At 40.9% G+C, this 17,968-nt stretch overlaps 2 protein-coding genes across 2 annotated transcripts; both read right to left on the bottom strand.

The window, feature by feature from the left end:
* Positions 1-5,998: 5,998 nt before the first annotated feature.
* Positions 5,999-7,485, bottom strand: LOC141027364 (uncharacterized). The gene is made up of 3 exons (XM_073504370.1): positions 7,147-7,485; positions 6,591-6,655; positions 5,999-6,419 (listed from the first exon to the last, which is right to left on the bottom strand). The coding sequence occupies exons 1-3, from the start codon at positions 7,483-7,485 to the stop codon at positions 5,999-6,001; spliced, it is 825 nt and encodes a 274-aa protein (XP_073360471.1).
* Positions 7,486-10,062: 2,577 nt separating this feature from the next.
* Positions 10,063-11,493, bottom strand: LOC141027363 (uncharacterized). Its single transcript, XM_073504369.1, has 2 exons — positions 11,177-11,493; positions 10,063-10,489 (listed from the first exon to the last, which is right to left on the bottom strand). Exons 1-2 carry the CDS (start codon positions 11,491-11,493, stop codon positions 10,063-10,065), a joined length of 744 nt encoding a protein of 247 aa, XP_073360470.1.
* Between the last annotated feature and the right edge of the window lie 6,475 nt (positions 11,494-17,968).

The raw sequence follows: 17,968 nt of genomic DNA, 5'->3' as shown, positions 1-17,968 counted from the left end.
GCTGCTAAGGTTTGTTTTTTCTGTGCACCTCTTGCTAGCTTTTTTTGATTGTTAGTTTTGCTCATATTATTCACTTTTTCTGATTTTATATTTTTTTCAGATGACCGATGTTGAGCGTGAGGCTGCCGTTAGTGGTGGAGATGATGCTTGTGGTGTAGTTCCATTGAGTAGTGGGCGCGATGTTGGTACCAAAGTTGCTGATGAGGATGTTGGTGCTGCCACCATACTTGATGCCAAATCATCTAGTGTTGGTATTGCTGGGAATGAAAATCTTTCTGATTGTGAAGATTTGCCGCCGGAAAATTTCCCGCCTAGAGGGCTTGATTACGGTGATGCATTGCAAGACGCCTCTAGCGTGGAGGAGGTGCCATCCGAGGATGATGATTTGCTTCTGGCCCCTTGACACAGGAGGCGCTCGTGTCGTCCCAGGATTTTCTTTCTTCAGACCCTGAAAGCGCAGCCATATTGCTGTCGTCACAAGATCTTCCATCGTCAAACCCTGAAACTGGAGGCATATTGGTGTCATCACAGGAACTCCCGTCGTCAAACGCTGATAGTGCAGGTAAGGACTTGTAAATGAGGCATACTTCTCGTTTATGGCAATTTGGACATGTTCACTTGTAGTGCTTGAACTTATTATTTTTCTTCTTTTTCTGCAAGCAGAAGGTGCTAATGTTGTTAAGGTTGATTTGTTTTTCTTCGCTGTTATGAGGCTGCGCACGAACCGTGCGAAACGGTTAGTTTGGGATTTTGCCCTTATCATTTTCTTCTGTTTTTCTTTCTCTCATATGACTATTGTCGTTATTGCAGTAGTTTTAATTCATGTCATCTTTTTGTGTTTTCCTAGCGACAAGCCGATGTTTCAAAATAGGGAATGTGATGCCAGTGTTGGTTGTATTGCTCAAGCGTTTCTCCCCACTGGCATGCTCAACTCAGACAGTGCTGACGTTGTTTTATATTCTCTACGTCAGAAGTACCGAGACACTGACAAGTTGATAGTTCCTAGATGGGCGACGGTCAGTATTTTTGCTTTGTAGATAGGATGATAAGTTATTTTGGCAATTTTCTAACTGTTGTTGTCTTTGTACAACAGACCAAGATCCGTGATGGACATATTGATGCCAATGTGCTACAGTGGTTCACAAGATCAGGGGCTGATCGTTTTGACCAAGTAGGTGAACATGAACTTATTGTACTCATGAACTAGAACTGTCATGTTTTCTTGCAAGGTTGGGAGGTGGGAATGAACTTGAGTAGCCTGCTTTTTAACCCTGTACTTATGAATGAAGTGTGCTTCTTTTTTTAAAGCTGCACTTATTGTCACAAGTAAATTGAACTGATATGTTTGTTGCAAGCTTGGGCGGTGGATATAAACTTGAGTAGCATTTATTTTTTGTAGTGGGTTTCTTACTCAATTAGAATTTTGATTATCTGATTTGTTTGTACTTCTGAATTTCAATTTCCTCTTTTATTTTATTGTTTGGAGGCTGAATTTTTTGTTTCATTATGATTTGTTAAATTCATCTTTCCTCTGCGATTTTTTTCTCATCTTCTTTTCCCTACTTTTGATCCACCGTCATTTGCGGCTGCCATGAAGCCTAGTGAAGAATCTGGGCATTGGTGCTTGGTTGTTATAAATTTGAGGTTCCGTCGTTTCGAGTGCCTTGACTCACTCCGCGATGAAACCTGGAGTTATGCAGTTAGATTCTTAAGGACTATGACAGATAACATAAAGAAGCTTTGGAGGGAGTCCAGCGTAGACAGGACCAAACCGTTCTCGCCGGCACATATTGATGGTTTCTCTTGCGAGTTTGTGCGGGTGCCGCAGCAGAAAAACACGTGAGTGTCCGTTTTTAATTATTTTTATTAGTTGTTTTTGTTGCTGGGAGGATGGTGTTCCTGTGTTTTTGAATTTGTGATGTATCCTTTTGTATTTTCTTTTGTTAACAGGCATGATTGTGGCTTCTTTATGCTACAAAACTGCAAGACCTATCATATCCGGGAGGATGGTGTGATTGAAATTTTGGATTACAACAACGAAGACATTCTTGAAATTAGAAAGACTTTGCTGTATACCTGCGCAACTAGTGATGTGTTTGATGTTGACTTCCGGGGTTTGTTTGGCATCGGACCCTGTACGTATGCATGACCTTTTGTAATTTTTTGCAGCTTGTACTTCTTGACTAGTACTTTCATGAATTATGTTTTTGATCTTACCCTTGATGCGCTCCTTCTTTTTTTTTCCAGGTGAGTGGCTGGATCTTGGCGAGCATGACTACAGGATCTTTGGCAGCCAGTTCTTGGAGCTCGAGCGTGTAGCTATTGATTTTAGCCAGGGGCGTTCTCCCGAAAAGACAAGATCTGGTATTATGAAGGGGCGGTTGGGAGCTCTGAAAGGTTCTACGGCTGCTTGTGCAGAGAGCCCCTCTACACCCAAGAATCCCATTGTGGAATTGATAGACAGTGATGATGATGCGTCTGACAAGATTGCTGGCATGGGAAGAGTCACCAGGAGCGCTGCTGCCAAGAGTGTATCTCCCCTTGCTGGAATAGTGGCATGTAGAGCTGGTGCTGCTAGGAAGGATCCTGCTTTGGATTCTGGCAATGTTACAAGCACGAAGCGTGCACCCAGAGCTCCTATAAAGTTTTTATCCCCTGTGCAGCAGCTTCACCCTCATAAATTCCCTCACCTGGACAAGGCTCGCAAGTTGTATAATCTGTTGCTTAGTGATGAATGGCATGAGAAGTATGCCGAGTGAGTATCTCTCATTATGTTTCCTCTTCTTTTCTTCTGTTGTTTCTAAGTGCTAGATAAATATGACCTGAATTGTTCCTTTTTATACAACTTGAACTGTATGAATGCCTTATCTTGCTTCCCCTGATTTTTGTTCTTGTGTGTGCAGCAGGAATGCATTCTCAATGATACCTCAGCCTGATGATAGCGTAACTAGCTTCACTGGGAATCGCATCTGGGAAGTTTTTGCACCTGGGCAAAAGATGGAGGGTGATGTAATGGACTTCCTCATTGATGATTGGAAGCAAGATCCCGAGAGAAATGCTGATTTCGCATCTGGAAAAAGGGTATTGTTGAGTCCATATTTCATCACGGTAATCAATCAGGTCGTTTGTTTCTGTTAAACAAGACTGCATATTGTTTTACGAGTTTTAATAAAACTTTGCTTGTCGATCCTTTTCCACTGTCTATTTCTTTTTTAGCTTTTTGCAGGTTGTGTTTGACTTTACGTTTTATGGTGATGAAGATAAAGAGTTTAATGTGGAGAGTGCACCAAGAGATTTCAAGAGCTATGTTAAAGCTGAGGAAGACTTGCTCAGTGCCGACCTTGTAAGATCTACTACCTGATTTTTGGTTTTATTTGTTTGTTGTCATGCTGGGTTTTTATTTTGAATATTTAACATCTGTTTTTTGGTCATTTGTTTTTAGATCATGATGCCTCTATTCAAGCCTATGATTTTAGCAAAGGATAATAAAGTGAACCACTTTTCCTTATATGTCATGAATCGGTATCGAAGTAGCGTTGACATCCTTGACACTTTCCCTTATCCGAAGAACCACCGTCCTTCAAAGAACACCTATCATGAAGACTGCGAGAAGATTGTGAGTGACATTTATTATCTCTACTGGATTAATTTTTCTGCATGTTTGTTTGTGCTTTTTCTGAGACCTGAAAATGTGTGGTTTGTTTTCTTTTTTTACAGATCTCTAGATTGGTCCAAGTAATGAAGGCTGTGTATGGTGATGCTCAGTACAATGCGAGCATGCAGCCCAAATGGGAGGTTTTTGCAAAGAAATCAACGTTTGTCAAGGTTCCACTTCAAGGGCCGAATGAGTGTGGCCATTATACTCTGAAGTATGCGGGAAGCTATGATGGTGAAAAGATCGTTGAGAACATTCGAAATAATGACGTGGGTTCTAGTTGAGCTTTTCACTTTCTGTGTTTGGCTTATTGTGTATCCTTTTTTTATGTGTCATGATTTTTGATAATTTGTTTTATTGTTTTGCAGCCACGTATTGTTGATTGGAATGCTGAGGATCTGTATAGAGTTGTGTTCAACCGGAATAACCAGCTTCTGGTGACGGAGCTTCCCAAGGAGGTTCAGGCTTTGGCTCCTGATGCATAGAAGAAATGGTCATCATTTGCGTAGAGAATGGGATAGTTGTGTGATATATCTCTTGAAAGCATTGTAGCCTTTGTTTGTAGTTTTTGGATGTCTTGTCAAGTACTATGTAATAACTGGTATATTTTGTGTTGTGTTTAAGTGTGGCAGAATGTTTAACAAACTTTTTTTCCATGATGATAGTGTGGTTGAATAGCTGTTTCACTTGTGTATGTTTCATCGGGAATTCGTTTTGGTTAAGTTTTATTTTTTGTACTGAAGTCTTATACACTAGTTGAACTGAAAACACCTTTTTCATTAGGAATTTTTTTTCAAGTGCATTGCGAGTTGTTGCTGGAAAAGTGAGATTTATTTTATTTTCATCTGTCCCAACCTAAGTTGCAACTTTATAGTTTCTGTACCCTCTTTTCTTGTACTTATGGTATAGTTCTGTTAGTACTGAATTGTAATCTCATTCAACGAAAGGCATTTAAAATTTGGTGTCACGATAGCACTTGTGGATCTAGCGTGTGTGGAGTGACACTTCCTTGTTATGTAGAATTGATTTCATATAATGTATTAGAACTGAAGTTTTTTTTGGGATTGAAATTATTTACGACGAAGTTGCTACGTGATCTCTAGCCAGATTTTATTTAAGTATAAGAAATTTAGCAAAATTTGGGAGCCAAATTTTTGTTTGAACTTCTTGAATTTTAGTAGTTGAACTTCATAGTAAAAGTTAAAACACTGGTTTAAATTAGCTACATTTAACAGATACCCTATTAAGTTCATAACTACTTCACTAGTCAATGTGGACTGATTCTTCTGTTGTTTGTTTTTGTGAATTTCTGTCCTTGGTTGAACTGTAATCTATTTTGGTTGAGTCTTTGCCTTCTTTCTCAATGCATTAATTGGTATCATCATAGCACTTACCGAATAAACTAAGTTGTACTGAGATTTCAATTGTGCTAGTACTTTGATTATTTTATTTTATTTTGTGTTGTTTGAAACTAGTATCTCACTGGTCAATGTGGGCTGATGCTTCTGTTGTCTTTCTTGTGTTTTTTCTCCTTGGTCGAACTGATATCTTTTTGATTTAGTTTTGGCCTTTTTTGTTCTAGGCTGTGGTTCTTCTCAAGGCAATATTTGGTGTCATCATAGTACTTGCCGTATAGACTAAGTTGTACTGAGATTTCAATTGTGCTATTACTGTTATTCTTAGTGTGACTATTTTAGGGAATGCGAACTGAAGCTTCCCGTTACTTTTTATTTTTGTAGAATGAATGTACTGTGTGTTCAAGTGTACCAGTACTTTCAATCCTAGCAATGTAGTGACTAGGAAATACGTACTGATGGTTCTTTTGCTTTTCCTGTTGCGGTACTTAGTAATTTGCTAACTACTATTAGCATGATGTTGTTAGTACTGAACGTTGTCCTCGGCTAAAACTTAGTCTTTTTAGTGTTCTTCTAAAACTAAAAACTGATTTTTAGTGTGATAGTACTAGCGTACATTACTAAGCTGTACTGAGCGTCCAACGCTACTATTTGTTGTTGTCCTTAGTTAGTCTGCCACTGCTTTTTTTGTGAAAATATCCATGTGTGATTTGTTGCTTCATGATAGTGCTGCATAGCAGCCATCAAGTTTCATTCGCAACCTACTTCAACTTCAAATGATGGATAAACAAAATAGGAAGCTAGCAAACTTGTCGAACGACATAAGCAAACGATGTACTTGATTGACATAGGCAAACTTGTTCAAATCCTGACACACATAACATAAGGAAGCTGGTTCAACCTAACGAAAGCAAACTACAAATCTGAAACAACAACATTAAGGACAAGCAGAAGCGCGAGCAACACGAAGGCAGACTTTCATGCCTCTTCATTTTGTGAAGTTGCAGTGGTAGTAGGGGTCAGCCTCCTGCTCTTTTGAAATATCCCAACCTGTCACGATGTTGTCGATTATCTCCCATGACTTGTACGTGGCGTACACATCGATTCCTGCATACTCGATGAGCTTGTCTGGCAGCGGGTGGGTCCCCCACAGTTTGTGGTCTTGGTCTGTGTCGATCTTCTTCTTCATGCCTTTGTAGAATGGGTGGATGATGCTGACTGCAACATCGGCCAAGGAGTCGTAGTATTTGGTGTTGGTTGGAGCTTTCCACTTGCGTTGCATGTCGATGAAGTTGTTGGGGTTGATCTCCAGACCAGACTTGTTTAGCATCCGCTTGTCACCTTCGATGCTGAAACCGGCAAATGTGTACAATTTCTCCTCCTGCAAGAACTCTTTGAGGCGCTTGGGCCTGCAAGGGGGAGACACATATTGAATATTAATGTTCTTTTTTGAAGATTTAATTCTCCTGCTTTTTGGTTTACAAGTGATAATCCATGAGGTAGATGCTTATATAGTACATGTCATGGATGAATGTAGTTCAGAAACTAGTACACAAAGTCCTGAAATTAAATTCAGCTACACCATGTTATTTTTCTTTTTTGGTATCTTCAGTGCTTCACCAAATGCTTCAGCAAGTTCAAGAACCTATTTTACCAGAGTCAATGATATATGTGCTGCTTACATCAAGTTTAGTTTTCTTTTTTGTTGAATAAAATACCTATACCAGTGCTTGATACATCTTTGTGCATCAATTCTATATCAAGTTCAGAAATTAATTTGGGGAACATGTGCATCAAGATATGGACCTATACCTCTTCATCAAACATCTTTTAATACATCAATTTTATAAACTATACTAGTGCATCAAGATAAAAATCTATGCTAGTACATCAACTTCAGAAATTAATTTGGTGAAACATTTTTCAGATGCTAATCCAGTGCATTAGTTTTTAGATGACTAATATGGTGAAACAATCCACTTCACAATTTTCAGAAATGCATGTAACTTGAGAAACATGTACTCGTGCATCCACTTCACAAACTATAGTAGTTCATCTAGTTTTGAAACAAGTTTAATGAAATTTTTAGGGAGTAGTACTAGTACAACGGATGAATGAACATTAGTTTTGGGTTACCATTTCTACGATGTGGTACACCAAGCAGAGTTCCTCGACGCACAACTGCAGGACTGCTGCCATCTGGGCATGTTCATCGTTGCTGGTGTACTCCACATCAACTCCGATGAAGCTCGGATACAAGCCGCCGCCCTTCATCCTGAGCTTGCTCATCATCTCGTCGGCCTTGTCTGGTTCGCTGGTGCAGACGATCTCCAGCGTCTCCTTGCTGTGGAGCTCAACCCCTGTGAGGGTTGTGGTGTACGCGCGCTTCTTGCCGGGGACGTGAACATCGTCAAGGTTGGTGCTCTTGTTGGATGTCTCGCCATGATGACGCTTGGCGGACGGTTCCTCCGCCATCGCCCTCCTCCGGCGACTGTGGGCTTGGGAGAGAGAAGTTTCTGGGTTGTCTGTGGTGGAGACGGAAGCGGCGATGTTGGTTCTAGGAATGAGGCAAAGATGGAAGGTAATGGGTTATCTCCCAGCGCGTCGACGGGGATGTGTGGGAGGCGGTTCGTCGGGGACGTGGGTGTAGTGGTCGTGGGGGTTGCCGTTTGAAGTCCCTTGTGGCAACCGCCCAGTGACTGGCGCGGCTGGTGGCCTGGAAGAACGAACCGTCCAAGTCAAGGTTTTTTGCTGTTGCACTGAGTAGTCTTGTCAAGCTGTACTTATCAGCTGCTTGTCCCACTTGCACGTCTCAGGGGTGGTGATGATGGCATTTTGCAGTGTTTAAGCGACATATGCTTTGTGATGTTTTTCCGTGTGGAGGTTAAGTCTTGTTTTTCCACTGAAGTTTATACACTAGTTGATCTCAAAACATTTTTCAATGCCCTGAGAGTTGTTGCTCAAAACTGGGATTTGTTTTATTTTCATCTGTCCCAACCTAAGTTAGGCCTTTTATAGTTTTTGTATTCTCTTTTTTATTGCACTTATGGCTTAGTGCTCTGTGAACTGAATTGTAATTTCATACAGCGTACGGTTTTGAAATTTGGTGGCACAGTGGTGTGAGTGGCCTGACTATTCCTGCTTTTTTAGTGCTGATGTCATATGTATGTTTGAATGAGTTTTTTTATGGGGATTGAGATTATTTTACGACGAAATCGTTTCTTGAGGTGTGGACGAATTTTATATAAATAAGAAATTTAGCAGAATTGTCAAACATTTATCTATTTGAACTTCTTGCACTTTAGTAGTTGAACTAGTCAGATTTTATATAAATAAGAAATTTAGCGAAATTGACAAACATTTATCTATTTGAACCTCTTCCATTTTAGTAGTTGAACTAGTCAGATTTTATATAAATAAGAAATTTAGCAGAATTGACAAACATTTATCTATTTGAGCTTCTTGCATTTTAGTAGTTGAACTTGTCAGATTTTATATAAATAAGAAATTTAGCATAATTGACAAACATTATCTATTTGAACTTCTTGCATTTTAGTAGTTGAACTTGAAAGTAATATTTAATTCGATGTTTTAAATTATGTACATTTAACAGATAAGCTATTAAGTTCTGTGCTTTTATAGAGTTTCGTTGTCTTTGTATCGTATTTTTTCCTTTTTTTTATCATCCGTGGTGCAGAGCTAAAATTATTTTTATTTTTGTATTTAAAGTTATTGCCTGCGAACTAGTATTTGAACTTTTTACATTTTCAGTTTTCGAACATTTTTTTTGTAGTTTATATTTCTTTGCCCCGCGCTCTGCTTTTGTTTAACTGGCCTTATTGGTGGGGTGTTTGTAGACGATGGAGGCTATTGGGCCGTTTTCCGGCCCAAATGGCCCGCGCGGGCGTTTTGGGGACTGCTGGATGTGCGTGTGCTTTGGGTTTAGTCCCACATCACTAAGGGAGGAGGCTCTCGACCAATTTATAAGCGCGGTCGAGTCCTACTCGTCGAACTCCTCTGAATACTTACCTGAGCGCTTATACACGGCGCTCTGTCTCTCTCTCTCTTATGACCTGTGGGCCCTGGTCGGCTGGCCCTGCGTTGTACGGATTACTACGGATTCGCCGACGGTTCCGCCGTGGGCTCGAGTTCAAGTATCTAGCAGCGTCAGGGCCTGCCTGTCCTTGGGCGGTCAAGTTTTACTTTTTTTGTTTGAATCTAGTACTTGTCTCCACCGGTAACTTGGACTGATACTTTTTGTTCTAGTTCTGTGGAAGTGTTATTTTTTCATTTGAAGTTTTTTGCCTTGTTTTTGTGTTTGTTTTTGTGATTATTCTCAAGGGTCTTCTGGTGTCATTTTCAGCACTATGGTACTTGCGTGTAGACTAAGTTGTACTGATAGTCCATTCATAGTAGCACTTATGTTCTTAGTCTGACATTTTTTTGGGGGAATTACGGACTGATGTTTCTTTCTACTTTTTATTGTAGTAAGTATGTACTGTCCGATCAACTGTAATAGTATTGTCATTCTTAGTCTGCAAGTGACCAACATAAGTGTGTGCTGATGCTTCTTAACTTTTTCTGTTTGTAGTACTTGTTAATTTTTTAGCAGCTACATATGAATGAGAATAGTACATGAAGTACTAAGAATTTCTGCTTCAACTTTTGAAGCGTTGTTAAGCAACTCAAATTGTGCTGATTGTTTTGAACGTTATGTTTTATATACAATACTGAATCAAGACTACACATGGAACAACGTTTTGTGATTAGTTGCTTCATAGCTAGTACTTTAGAGCAGCCACAAAGTTCCATTCAGAAGCTACTTTGAATTTGAAATGATGGATTAACAAAATACGAAGCTACCAAACTTATATAATGAGATAAGCAAAACAATGTACTTGGTGACATAAGTAAACTTGTTCAACCATGACAAGCATGGCATAATCAGACTGGTTCAACCCAACAAGAGCAAACTACTAATTTGAAACAACAAGATAAAAGGCAAGCACAAGCGGAAGGAAAACGAATTCAGGCTTTGATGTGTCTTCATCCCTAAAAGGGGCAGAAGGGGCGGTCATAGTAGTGGTCATCCTCCCGCGCTTTTGCAATTTCCCAACCATCTGTGATGTTGTCGATCATGTTCCATGACTTGTACGCAGCATATGCATCTACTCCTGCGTACTCGATGAGGTTGTCTGGCAGCGGGCTGATCCCCCATAGTTTGTGGTCTTCCTGCGTGTCGATGTTCTTCTTCATGCCTTTGTAGAATGGGTGGATGACGCTGGCTGCAACATCAATCAAGGAGTCGTACTCTTTTCCGGTGTATGGAACTCTCCAGGTGCGCTGAATGTCGACGTACTTGTTGGGGTTGATCATCGGAAGGCCAAACATCTTCATCTTCTCTTTGTCGCTTTCAATGCTAAAACCGACAAATGTGAACAACCTCTCTTGCGTCAGCATGTCGTTGAGGCGCTTGGGCCTGCAAGGGGAGAGCAAGTTTGAAGATTAGCATTACTTTGATGTTTGAATTCTTCATTTTTGTCTTGTTTTACAAGCGATGAATCCATGAAGTAGATGCTTATATAGCATAATTAATGGATGAATGTACTTCAGAAATTAGTAAACAAAATTCTGAAATTAAATTCAAGTACGTCATGTTATTTGTTCTTTTTGGATTATACATAGTTTGAGCCAATGTTGTATGTGCTGCTTTAGTACTAGTTTATTTACTTTTGTTGAATAGGACAACACATACCAGTGCTTCAGCAAGTTCTTAGTTTTTTTTCTTATGAAAATAACATTAGACCAAATTCAGAAACTAGTTCACTACATCAAGTTCAGAAACATCTTTTTAATACATTGAGTACAGAAACTACACTATCGGATCAAGATCAGATACTACACTAGTACATCAACTTCGGGAAATTAATCTTCTGCAAGATTTTTCAAGTAGTAATCCAGTGCACCAGGTTCAAAAATACATTTATAGTGTAGGTACTTGAGAAAATGCAGTAGTGCGTCCACTTTCACAAACCACACGAGTACATCTAGTTGGGAAACAAGTTTGATGAAATTTTCAGGATAGAGTACTAATTAAACAGATGAACCAAACAGGGCAAATGAGTAGGATGGGTCACCATTTCGTGGCCGCTGCGATGTGGTACACCAGGCAGAGTTCGTCCATGCACAACTGCAGGACTGCTGCCATCTGGGAGGTTCGTCTTCGCTGGTGTAGTGCACACCAAGACCAACGATCTTACGACGCAAGCCGCCAGCCTTCCTCCAGAGCCTGGAGATCATCTCGTCGTCCTTCTCCGGTTCGCTGGTGCAGACGATCTCCAGCGTCTCCTTGCCATGGAGCTCAACCCCTTTGAGCGTTTTGGTGTACGCGTGCTTCTCGTCGGGGACGTGAACGTCGTCGAGGTTGGTGCTCTTGTCGGATGTCTCGCCATGATGATGCTTGGCGGATGGTTCCTCCGCCATCGCCCTCCTCCAGCGACTGTGGGCTTGGGAGAGAGAAGTTTCTGGGTTGTCTGGTGGAGACGGAAGCGGCGATGGTGGTTCTGGGAATGAGGCAGAGATGGAAAGCAATAGGTTATTTCCAGGGCGTGGACGGGGATGTGTGGGAGGTGGTTCATTGGGGACGTGGGTGTAGTGGTCGTGGGGGTCACCGTTTGCAGTCCCTTGTGGCAACCGCCCAGTGGGTGGCGCGGGCGGTGGCCTAGAAGAACGAACCGTCCAAGCCAATTTCTTTGCCAGGGTATTAATCTAGTCAAACTGAGTAGTCTTGTCAGGCTGTACTTATCAGCTGCTAAATCCCACTTGGACGTCTCAGGGGTGGTGATGATGGCATTTTACTGACGCACTGATCCGTCTTGTCAAGCTGTACTTATCAGCTGCTTATCCCACTTGCACGTGTCAGGGTTGGTGATGATGGAGGTTTGTACTTCTCTACTGTGGGTACTTGGACTGGTGATTGAAGTGTAATTGAACTTACCAAATACCAGTCGGATTGTGCGTGCCGTGCTAATCTTTTCTAAAAACATTTTTTGTTTTTTTGAAAGGATTGTTTATATCAACATAATCTTTGAAAGTATTTTTACAGATAAATTAGTTTTTCATCAGCACAGGTGTATTATATTTGCATTTGCTTGAGGTAATTATTATTCTGTACTGATGGACTTTCTGAACTAGGACTGGCAGAACCAGACATAGGTTGTTTTTTGAAACGATGTTTTTTGAGGTGTTCATGGGTGTGTTTGGTTACTCTGCCTTGTACTCACGAGTGAGAATTATCAGTACTGATGTGTATAAGGGTTTAGATTTTCCTTAAACATATTTTTGCTGAGTTACTGGTCGACAATAGTGTTCGCGTCAGATAAATCCAGATAAGTTTTCTCAAATATATTTGTGACTGCATTCAAGGCACAAATCACAAATTATATCTTAACTATAGTACTGATAGAGAAATCGATGATAAAGCTAAATAAGTTTTGGTAACGACGGTGTTTCTGAAATATTTCCTCATTGTGTACCGAGGCAACTGAGACTACAAGCTTATTTTTCAGTTGACGCAGCAGCATAACCACTACGGATTCTTCAGCCTTGAGCTCCTCCTAACTAGCCCCGAATGTTGTCCCTTGCCGGCGCCCTTTCCTGGTTGAGCCTTGGCAGCTTCATCGTCGGTTTCAGTTTCCTCGTCCCCAATACTGTCATCTTCATTGTCTTCGTCTGATTGGTCATCATTCTCTTCAAACTCTTCTTCTTCATCCTCTTCATTTGATTTTTTGGAACTCTGGACCTTGCCCTCTTTCGATTCAGCGCCACTGAGCTCCTTGCCCACTTTGCATGTGCGGGCATTATGTCCGTCAGTTCCCCCACACTTGCGGCAAGTGTAGCTGTTACTGTGTCGTCTCCATTGGTAGAAACCTGGGCAGCTCCAATCTTCTTCTGCAACTTTTGCTTGTTGACAATGGCATATGTGCGGTGTGGGCATGTGCGGTAATTATGGTTGGTCACGACGTTGCAGAATCCGCATGCCCTTATCCCGAGAGGTTTGCCGTCCGGGCCAAATTCCACGCGCCTGATGGGGCATGGCGGCTTTTTGGCTGCTGCTTTCGCTGCTTGCGTCTTACTCTTCCTCCCGTTTGTGTTTGAGAATATGGGTGGTTTAATTACCCTTCCCTGCTGCTGCTGGTAGGATCCCCTGTTGTCATGTCGTTCGCCTACAGCACCATCAAGCTCATGATCTTGCATGTGAGCATGTTGCTGCTCTTGAGTGTGCACATGGGCAAGCTCTGGTTGCTGTTGCTCATCTTCCTTGTTGTCGGATGGGTCAATAGCTCCCAGATGGTTCATCTCGGATAACATTGTAGCAATATCCCGCTCAATGGCTTCATTGTCCGCGACACCTCCATTTCCAGCAGAATGCATGGCGTTGAGTTCTTGTTCAAGTTTGTCCATGACGACCCGCGACCTCGCCATTTGCTCTTGGCTTCTCAAGCTTTTTCTGTGCACCCTCATGTTCAGCGTCAGTAGTGAGCTTTCAATGCAGTATTGGGAGGCCTTGTTTGACGCTACTGTCCTCAAGTCATTTCTGTTGAATGTTGGCTGGATGTTCGGGCGTTTGGTGTATCTCCTGAGGATGTATTTCTCTGGAACGCTGGCAGCCTTAATTGTCTGCATCATGCACAGGACATGCACGCAGAAAATACCTATATTTTTTGGAAGAGGTGAATGTTTTTTTCATTTCATTTGAACAAAAACTTTGCAAAAATAAGTAGTACTGTATGTAACATCTTTTTTTAGTCCTTACTGATGTCTACTACGCAACCTTCTTCTTGTAGACGTTGTTGGGCCTCCAAGTGCAGAGGTTTGTAGGACAGTAGCAAACTTCCCTCAAGTGGATGACCTAAGGTTTATCAATCCGTGGGAGGCGTAGGATGAAGATGGTCTCTCTCAAACAACCCTGTAACCAAATAACAAAGAGTCTCCTGCGTCCCCAAAACACCCAATACAATGGTAAATTGTATAGGTGCACTAGTTCGGCGAAGAGATGGTGATACAAGTGCAATATGGATGGTAGATATAGGTTTTTGTAATCTGAAATTATAAAAACAGAAAGGTAACTAATGATAAAAGTGAGCATAAATCGTATTGCAATGCTAGGAAACAAGGCCTAGGGTTCATACTTTCACTATTGCATGTTCTCTCAACAATAATAACATAATTGGATCATATAACTATCCCTCAACATGCAACAAAGAGTCACTCTAAAGTCACTAATAGCGGAGAACAAACGAAGAGATTATGGTAGGGTACGAAACCACCTCAAAGTTATTCTTTCTGATCGATCTATTCAAGAGTTCGTACTAGAATAACACCTTAAGACACAAATCAACCAAAACCCTAATGTCACCTCAAGTATCCATGGGTATGATAATACGATATGCATCACACAATCTCAGATTCATCTATTCAAACCAACACAAAGTACTTCAAAGAGTGCCCCAAAGTTTCTACCGGAGAGTCAAGACGAAAACGTGTGCCAACCCCTATGCATAGATTCCCAAGGTCACGGAACCCGCAAGTTGATCACCAAAACATACATCAAGTGAATCAATAGAATACCCCATTGTCACCACGGGTATCCCACGCAAGACATACATCAAGTGTTCTCAAATCCGTAAAGACTCAATCCGAAAAGATAACTTCAAAGGGAAAACTCGATCTATTACAAGAGAGTAGAGGGGGAGAAACATGTTAAGATCCAACTATAATAGCAAAGCTCGCGATACATCAAGATCGTGTCGAATCAAGAACACGAGAGAGAGAGAGAGAGAGAGAGAGAGAGGGAGAGAGATCAAACACATAGCTACTGGTACATACCCTCAGCCCCGAGGGTGAACTACTCCCTCCTCGTCATGGAGAGTGCCGGGATGATGAAGATGGCCACCGGTGAGGGATCCCTCCTCCGGCAGGGTGCCGGAACAGGGTTCCGATTGGTTTTTGGTGCCCATAGAGGCTTGCGGCGGCGGAACTCCCGATCTAAGTTATGTTCTGGAAGTTTGGGTATATATAAGAGGTGTTGGCATCGGGAACAAGTCAGGGGGGTCTCCGAGGCGGCCACGAGGTAGGGGGCGCGTCCCCCACCCTCGTGGGTGCCTCGGGACTCTTCTGGCCCATCTCCGGTGCTCTGTGGGCTTCTTCTGGTTCAAAAATAATCTCTGTCAATTTTCAGGTCAATTGGACTATGTTTGGTTTTCCTTTTCTGCAATACTCAAAAACAAGGAAAAAACAGAAGCTGGCACTGGGCTCTAGGTTAATAGGTTAGTCCGAAAAATAATATAAAAGTGCTTAGTAAAGCCCATTAAACATCCAAAACAAATAATATAGTAGCATGGAACAATAAAATATTATAGATGCGTTGGAAACGTATCAAGCATCCCCAAGCTTAATTCCTGCTCGTCCTCGAGTAGGTAAATGATAAAAACAGAATTTTTGATGTGGAATGCTACCTAACATATTTATCAATGGAATCTTCTTTATTGTGGCATGAATGTTCAGATCCGAAAGATTCAAGACAAAAGTTTAGTATTTACATAAAAACGATAATACTTCAAGCATACTAACAAAGCAATCATGTCTTCTCAAAAATAACATGGCCAAAGCAAGCTATCCCTACAAAATCATATAGTCTGGCTATGCTCTATATTCATCACACAAAATATTTAAATCATGCACAACCCCGATGACAAGCCAATAAATTGTTTCATAGTTTTGATGTTCTCAAACTTTTTCAATCTTCATGCAATACATGAGCGTGAGCCATGGACATAGCACTAAAGGCGGAATAGAGTGGTGGTTGTGGAGAAGACAAACAGGGAGAAGATAGTCTCACATCAACTAGGCGTATCAACGGGCTATGAAGATGCCCATCAATAGATATCAATGTGAGTGAATAGGGATTGCCATGCAACGGATGCACTAGAGCTATAAGTGTATGAAAGCTCAAAAAGACACTAAGTGGGTGTGCATCCAACTCGCTTGCTCACAAAGACCTAGGGAATTTTGAGGAAGCCCATCATTGGAATATACAAGCCAAGTTCTATAAGTAAAATGTCCACTAGTATATGAAAGTGATAACATAGGAGACTCTCTATCATGAAGATCACGGTGCTACTTTGAAGCACAAATGTGGTAAAAGGATAGTAACATTGTCCCTTCTCTCTTTTTCTCTCATTTTTTATTTTTTTGTTTGGGCCTTTCTCTTTTTTATGTCCTCATTTATTTCTCTTTTTTTATTTTTAGTCCGGAGTCTCAGCCCGACTTGTGGGGGAATCATAGTCTCCATCATCCTTTCCTCACTTGGGACAATGCTCTAATAATGATGATCATCACACTTTTATTTACTTACAACTCAATGCTTAGAACAAAATATGACTCTATGTAAATGCCCCCGGCGGTGTACCGGGATATCCAATGAATCAAGAGTGACATGTATGAAAGAATTATGAACGGTGGCTTTGCCACAAATATGATGTCAACTACATGATCATGCAAAGCAATATGACAATGATGGAGCGTGTCATAATAAACAGAACGGTGGAAAGTTGCATGGCAATATATCTCGGAATGGCTATGGAAATGCCATAATAGGTAGGTATGGTGGCTGTTTTGAGGAAGGTATATGGTAGGTGTATGGTACCGGCGAAAGTTGCGCGGTACTAGAGAGGCTAGCAATGGTGGAAGGGTAAGAGTGCGTATAATCCATGGACTCAACATTAATCATAAAGAACTCATATACTTATTGCAAAAATCTATTAGTTATTGAAACGAAGTACTACGCGCATGCTCCTAGGGGGATAGATTGGTAGGAAAAGACCATCGCTCGTCCCCGACCGCCACTCATAAGGAAGACAATCAATAAATAAATCATGCTCCGACTTCATCACATAACAGTTCACCGTACGTGCAAGCTACGGGAACCACAAACTTTAACACAAGTATCTCTCAAATTCACAACTACTCACTAGCATGACTTTAATATCACCATCTTCATATCTCAAAACAATCATAAGGAATCAAACTTCACATAGTATTCAATGCACTTTATATGAAAGTTTTTATTATACACATCTTGGATGCCTATCATATTAGGACTAATTTTATAGCCAAAGCAAATTACCATGATGTTTAAGACTCTCAAAATAATATAAGTGAAGCATGAGAGTTCATCTATTTCTTCAAAATAAAACCACCGCCGTGCTCTAAAAAGATATAAGTGAAGCACTAGAGCAAACGACAAACTACTCCGAAAGATATAAGTGAAGATCAATGAGTAGTCGAATAATTATGCAACTATGTGAAGACTCTTCTAACATTTAAGAATTTCAGATCTTGGTATTTTATTCAAACAGCAAGCAAAACAAAAGAAAATAAAATGACGCTTCAAGCAAAACACATATCATGTGGTGAATAAAAATATATCTCCAAGTAAAGTTACCGATGAACGAAGACAAAAGAGGGGATGCCATCCGGGGCATCCCCAAGCTTAGGCTCTTGGTTGTCCTTGAATATTACCTTGGGGTGCCTTGGGCATCCCCAATCTTAGGCTCTTGCCACTCCTTATTCCATAGTCCATCGAACCTTTACCCAAAACTTGAAAACTTCACAACACAAAACTCAACAGAAAACTCGTAAGCTCCGTTAGTATAAGAAAATAAATGACCACGAACTCATTTTAAATTCATATTGGTGCAATATCTACTGTATTCCAACTTATATATGGTTCATACCCTCCGATACTACTCATAGATTCATCAAAATAAGCAAACAACACAATGAAAACAGAATCTGTAAAAAACAAAACAGTCTGTAGTAATCTGTATCATTCGTATACTTCTCGAACTCCAAAAATTATGAAATAAATTGGTGGACCTGAGGAATTTGTCTATTA

The sequence above is a fragment of the Aegilops tauschii genome, chromosome 7, assembly GCF_002575655.3.
Source record: "Aegilops tauschii subsp. strangulata cultivar AL8/78 chromosome 7, Aet v6.0, whole genome shotgun sequence".
NCBI lineage: Eukaryota > Viridiplantae > Streptophyta > Magnoliopsida > Poales > Poaceae > Aegilops > Aegilops tauschii.
This window is presented reverse-complemented; position numbering and strand designations above follow the sequence as displayed.

Excerpts from the sequence above, each read along its gene's own strand:
- LOC141027363 (XM_073504369.1), bottom strand. The coding sequence starts at position 11,493 with ATGGCGGAGGAACCATCCGCCAAGCATCATCATGGCGAGACATCCGAC. Across the intron at positions 10,490-11,176 it reads GCATGGACGAACTCTGCCTG|GCCCAAGCGCCTCAACGACA; the intron begins GTGTACCACATC and ends CTCCCCTTGCAG.
- LOC141027364 (XM_073504370.1), bottom strand. The coding sequence starts at position 7,485 with ATGGCGGAGGAACCGTCCGCCAAGCGTCATCATGGCGAGACATCCAAC. Across the intron at positions 6,656-7,146 it reads TGTACCACATCGTAGAAATG|GTTCTTGAACTTGCTGAAGC; the intron begins GTAACCCAAAAC and ends CTGGTAAAATAG. Across the intron at positions 6,420-6,590 it reads AAAAAGAAAAATAACATGGT|GCCCAAGCGCCTCAAAGAGT; the intron begins GTAGCTGAATTT and ends TCCCCCTTGCAG.